The sequence below is a fragment of the Apium graveolens genome, chromosome 8 (genome assembly GCF_009905375.1).
Source record: "Apium graveolens cultivar Ventura chromosome 8, ASM990537v1, whole genome shotgun sequence".
Lineage (NCBI taxonomy): Eukaryota > Viridiplantae > Streptophyta > Magnoliopsida > Apiales > Apiaceae > Apium > Apium graveolens.
The window spans coordinates 95,242,437-95,248,424 of NC_133654.1; the positions used below are offsets into that span (position 1 = coordinate 95,242,437).

General features: G+C 33.2%; 1 protein-coding gene across 6 annotated transcripts; it reads left to right on the forward strand.

The window, feature by feature from the left end:
- Positions 1 to 1,120: 1,120 nt before the first annotated feature.
- LOC141678051 (protein DEHYDRATION-INDUCED 19 homolog 6-like) lies at positions 1,121 to 5,121 on the forward strand. 6 transcript variants are annotated; one of them, XM_074484237.1, is made up of 6 exons: positions 1,121 to 1,535; positions 1,628 to 1,770; positions 2,553 to 2,677; positions 3,126 to 3,204; positions 3,953 to 4,035; positions 4,254 to 5,121. In XM_074484237.1, exons 1-4 carry the CDS (start codon positions 1,460 to 1,462, stop codon positions 3,181 to 3,183), a joined length of 402 nt encoding a protein of 133 aa, XP_074340338.1. In that variant the 5' UTR covers positions 1,121 to 1,459; the 3' UTR covers positions 3,184 to 3,204; positions 3,953 to 4,035; positions 4,254 to 5,121. The 6 variants fall into 6 exon arrangements, with proteins under 6 accessions (XP_074340338.1, XP_074340337.1, XP_074340339.1 ...); XM_074484236.1 differs by having other exon boundaries at positions 4,682 to 5,121; XM_074484238.1 differs by having other exon boundaries at positions 4,799 to 5,121.
- The last annotated feature ends 867 nt before the right edge of the window (positions 5,122 to 5,988 follow it).

Sequence of the window (5,988 nt, forward strand, 5' to 3'; positions counted from 1 at the left end):
CATGATTGGACTTAGGACATATTTCTTTCAGATTAGTCTCATGGTTCAGTAAGAAGCAGAAATCTATTTCTTCTTCGACTGCTGAGGCTGAATATATTGCAGCTGGGAGTTGATGTGCTCAATTGTTATGGATGAGAAATCAGCTCATGGACTATAGATTATCATTTTCTAAATTTCCTATTTATTGTGATAATCAAAGTGCTATTGCTATGATAGGAAACCCAGTGCAACACTCTCTTACTAAACATATCAGCATCAAATATCATTTTATAAGAGAGCATGTCATGGAAGGAACGATTGAGCTTCATTTTGTTCCTACTGATCAGTAGCTAGCTGATATCTTCACGAAGCCATTACCTGAAGCAACATTTACAAAGCCTGTAAATGAACTTAGTATGGTTAGTTGAGACAGATAAATTCTTTTAAATTTATATTTGATCAAATCCTAATGTATATTGATCAAATCCTGATATGTCCTTAATGCTGTTCAAGATATTAAATTGGGAATATTTGATGTATTTTATTATATGCATGATGAATTAAGTGAATTATTTGCTAAATATGCATGTATGAATATATATTTCATTATCATCATTGCAAATCAGTCTAGGGAGACGCACCTTAATAAAACATCTTTTGGTTAAATCATTAAGTTAACTCTACACTTAATAATTAATATGTCTCCTAGTCCCACTATGCCATAGATTGCATACTGCAACATTTCAACTCGGGGTTGTAAAGAAAAGCTCGGGGTTGCAAAGAAAAGCATTACAGTAGCCTTATATACAAATGTCTATCGCAACCTCTCTTTTTCTGATGTTGCCGTAAGTTATAATGTGTTACCGATATAGCATACATATGAAGAAGATTTTTTCTATTTAACTAATTGATAATTTTTTACATCTAAATGAATTAATAATTGAATATATATTTTATTTATTTTTAAAAGTTAATAATATTAGTGGACTAATTTACAAAATTATATTAATAAATTGAATGTTTTATAAAACTTTACAAGTGATTATTAATTAATGAATTTATTTACAATATTTCTATATTGTTGAATTTTATTTATCTTTCATAATTAAACGCTAAAATATATTTATTAAAAGATTAGGGCGGTTTCAGACACAGAGAAACTCACACTCTCATACTCACATTTCAAACTCACACCCTCCCTGTTTTCAGGCTCAAGATCTGGGGTATTCAACTTGTTCATCTCGGGTTTTAAGATTCACAAAGGCTTACTCTTGAAGTCTCATCTCGGGTTTCAGCTTGTTTGGGTTGTTTAATTAGGGTTCCGATGGGGAGTATCAAATGAAGTTTACAATCAAATTGAATTAGGGTTATCAATTGGGGATTTACAGATGGAGCCCGTATATTTCCAATTATCTTCGTTTCTCTCGTCTTCTCTTTCTCAGTATTTCTTCTTCTCTGTTCATGATTAAATTATTAAACCATGGACACTGATTCTTGGAGCGCTCGTCTCTCTTCAGCTTCAAAAAGATACCAATCTGCTCTACACTCTCGATCTGGTAAACTTTAATTATCTTGAATCTCTGTTTTTTTATTGAAAAAGTCTTGATTTTTAGTGATATGTGAGGTGAAAGTTTTGATTTTTATGCAGATTTGTTCATGGGGTTTGAAGAAATTGAGGCAGATGATAATATTAGGGATGAGTATCCGTGCCTGTTTTGTTCTGAATATTTTGATATTGTGGGCTTGTGTTGTCATATTGATGATGAGCATCCTGTAGAGGCTAAGAATGGGGTACTTTCCTTTTACATTTTTTACTTGTTTATGTTGATGATCACTTTATGCCTTGATTAATTCTAAAAGTTCTTCAATTCGTTTCTAAGAATTTAATTAGCTTAGAGTTTGTATCTGTCGTATTTGAAGACAATTGAATGAACTAACCAAACTTGAATCTTTATGTGTGTATTTTTGGGGATAAGTAGTTTGGACTTTGGAGTGGTAAGACATAAATATTGTAATTTGTATCTATGTTTGCATATAAAATGATATTTTCTTTTTTGGTGCATCAACCAGTGAAATATAAGAGGCAACAATTGTAGCTGCTTAGAGCAGTGACTTAAGCTACAGATAAATGTGTCAACCGTTTTGTCTGCTTTTCTCGTCTCCAAATTCCAGTAGTTCTCAAGCAATAGTTAGCATGTGTGTTATGTCTCTTTCTACACAAATTTTAGCACGATGTGGCAGCACCATTATGTAAAATTTAGTTCTAATATTTTGATTTCCAATTTCATGATGATTTTAATAAGGTTGTGGTATATTAATATAGTTGTTGTGGAAAAGATAATTCCAGGGCATCTTCTTTTTTAATTTATCAAGTAGCTTAAAACATACTGTTGATGGATTGAGAGATTAAGTTATTCTACACTTCTAACATGCCAATCATTCTTCAATCCGAACTTGTGTCCAACCTTTATTTCATCTCTTGGGTAATGAGTCTTACATCTACGGGTAAAATAGTGGTGAATATATTAATGATAACAGAACTGTTCTAAAATTTCTTTTTATCTTTTCAACAGCTGCTGTACAGGAAATACAAAGGAAGTTTCTTGGTTAATCTGTTGGGAAAGTGGAAAGAATCTGAATATTCTGGTCAATATGTCCCAGTTGGAGGTCTTGCTTACTATGTGACTGCACCATCAAGGTATTAAAGGCTTTTTTTTTGTTATTTTACTTACCATGTGTTTCACTGTGATTGATCACCTTAAAATCAAGAATAGGGCACTTTAAGACCATTGAAATGTTTTCAACTATCATACATGCCTTTTCCCAGGGTTAATTTTAGAACAATTTTGGAAGGATGATATTCTAGACAAATTCATCTGGACTTGGTCTTCTGGGTTATATAGCTTGAGTCTTTTTATATCTCCTGGACCTCTTACATTCCATTGACTGAAGTAGTTTATATACTTCAGTTTCCTATGCTTATAGAGATGACCCATTATATTCTATTATTCTTAAATACGTGTTCTGTACCATTGGCCAAAGCAAACTAGCAGAGGAAAGAATAATAGCTTGCGTAATAATATCTTAATAATTTTATCTCTTTTCTTCTTACTGGTGTTCTTTATCGTTGTGTTTCTAATATCCAGTAGGACATATTTGGAAATAGAGGTCTCTTGGTGGATTCCCGGGGAGATTGATAGTTGATTAGTATCTTGTATCTATAAGGTGAATTCTTAAGCTCATTCTGAGGAACATCAAGAATAAGGCACATGGTCTATCTGGAGACATGTCTGCCAGGGATCAGTTTTTTTTATGTGTGGTGTTGATTAAGTAGTATCGTCTGATTCTTCCAAGAATTCAAAACTGGTAATGTTGTACGTTTCCATGAACTAAAAAATATAGAGAAGGGTCCTATTTATTATTCTTTAATTTCATGAGTACTTGGGGAGATCTATCTCGCTAAAAAGGAAATCTTTTAAGGTAATTAAGAAAGATTAGAAATTATATCCCCTTCTTAAACAGAACTAGAAAAAGATCATTCATCATATCATATCTATCATTTTATTTAGTATACAGTGGGTATTTGTCAATCTCTAAATCAAGTCACTAGTTAAGTACGGGAAAGTCACAGATGCCGAGAACCCACCCAATACATGATGATCTATGCATTTTTATAATCAGAAACATAATAAATAATTACATCCTGACCTCCATATATTGGTGCCAGAAAACATAATTACATAAGAACAAACTACTACCACAAACAACTAATGTAATTGCTAATTTAATGTATTATACAGTCTTATATAGTGATACTATCTTAAACAACTAATGAGGTGATTTCAAAATAGTTACTTATTGCCAATGTAATCAAAGATGTAGTTTTCCAGTCCTTAATCTATTTTGTTTCAGCTTATAACAAGCTAAGTTTCAGTTTTCTGATAATTACATAACATATGTCTTTTTGATGCAGACCTTCAAGGAAAACTTGATACATTTGAAGCTAATCTGCCTAGAAAGTTGAATGTATTGTGTGGGTTCTTTTACTACTTAAAGGTAACATGTATTATATTTAGTAATAACTTTCTTAGAAAGTTGAATGTATTGCGTGGGTTCTGTTATGCTGTTTGATTATTATGTTAATTTTAACTGATAAAATTCCTCCATGGCTCCATCTGTACAATAGAGGAAATATATACACATATATATGTTTATTTGTATGATCACATCGCATTAAATCTATCTTCTAACTAAAGAAGGAGAAAAAAATCCAGAGTGGAGAAGCAACCATGTCCAAGGCTTGGGTGATCTAACTGGAGAAGGAAACATTGAGAGTATGCTTTCAGTCGAGATGGGATTAAAGGAGCTGGTTGCCTTGAAGGTCTTCTTATGAAGAGATTTCCTTAAACTATCTCATATCCATTAATTGCAGTCTAGACCTACGTGACTACAGTCTATAGTTTGGCTATAAAGTTGAAGTATTATTACTCTCTATCTTGTTGCTTCATTGTAGAATTGTGACTAAAAGCTAAACTGGGTACTGAAAAAATTCTAGTAAGTGAGAGACGTCGGGACTGTGTTATTAACTTACTATGCTACTGTGTACTATATCTTCACTATCTTAATGGCCCCTTTCATAACCAGAGCCTTAATGTGTCATATTTTCAGTATTCAAGTTAAACATTGGCTATTAATTTTGCAGGTGCGAATTATTAATTTATTTAGGAAGTATGGGGTATTGGTCCAGCCGCTGCTTTAAAACTGTATGAAAAGGGTTGTCGAATGTTAGATGATCTTGTTAGCCTGATTGCTTATGTAGGTTCCAGATATGGAGCTGCTTATACAAAAAGCTGAAGAGAATGTTCTACCTAGTCAGAAGTGTTCTAGCAGCATTATCGTTCTACTTTGTTTTTCTCAGTACTACGATGTTTAAATTTTGAAGTGTGTAACTTTAACTTGTTAAAACTTTCGCTTTTATTTTATGGTTGGTAGACAATTGGTGGTATAAGGATTGTAGTATGGTGATGGTGAATGTAATGGTGTTTATTTGGGATAACTGATGTTGGTAGATTAGTTGATTGTGTTGGTTTTAAGACTATGGTCTTATTTATGGGCATGCCAATTTACAAATAGTTCCTTGCATTTTTTTGTAAAAGCGTTGTAATAGGTCTTTTTAGTGTTGCTAATAATCAGCATAAAATGTTGCAAAAAACACTGAAAAATGTTACAAAAAACATTAAAAAACATTGCAAAAGGGTTACATCAATACCCCACATGTGGGGCCCACAATATTATACTGATAGCCCAAACTCTGTTGTAACACTTTTCAAGTCCTATTGCAACCCCATTGGTGATGCAATAGCATATTTCTGTAACGGATAACCAAGGGTTGCAATAGGGTGTCCCCGGGTTGCAAAAAACTCTATTGTAATGCCTAAAATTACAATCCCGAAAAAGAGTCGTAATAGCCTTTTTTTGGCCTTTAGTAACGCTTTTTTGACCTTTAGTAACAGTTTCTTGGGGTTGCAGAATCCAATTTATGGCGTAGTGCCCTTTGATATTCCTTTTCTATCTCGGTTATTTAAACCATCATTCTCATTCAGTCAAATCATCTCTTCCTATACACAAAACACCCTCTTCACTTTCATTTCTCATATTTCTTCTTCTCTATCACAAAAATGGTTCTTTACAACATGCTCTTGAACTATGAAAACTTCAATATGGAATTCAGTTGTGAAGACTGGCAGCAGAAATGGCACATCACTGCCATTCCCAATGAAGTGTGGAACTCGGTTCCACAGGAGATTCTGATAGATCTCCCGTTCTTTGAGATGGATTATCGTCTCCATCTCGATCGTCTAGAGGAAGAAAGACGAAAAGTTATTCCTCAGCAAGAATAGATCATTCGTCTTGCTGTGCTTTTCGTGGAGAGTAGGAGGAACTAATAAAAATCATCACGTTCTTCTGTTCAGACTAGAATTTTCTTGTAATCATCTATGCATGTAATCA

Excerpts from the sequence above, each read along its gene's own strand:
- LOC141678051 (XM_074484237.1), top strand. The coding sequence starts at position 1,460 with ATGGACACTGATTCTTGGAGCGCTCGTCTCTCTTCAGCTTCAAAAAGA. Across the intron at positions 1,771-2,552 it reads CTGTAGAGGCTAAGAATGGG|CTGCTGTACAGGAAATACAA; the intron begins GTACTTTCCTTT and ends TCTTTTCAACAG. Across the intron at positions 2,678-3,125 it reads TATGTGACTGCACCATCAAG|TAGGACATATTTGGAAATAG; the intron begins GTATTAAAGGCT and ends TCTAATATCCAG.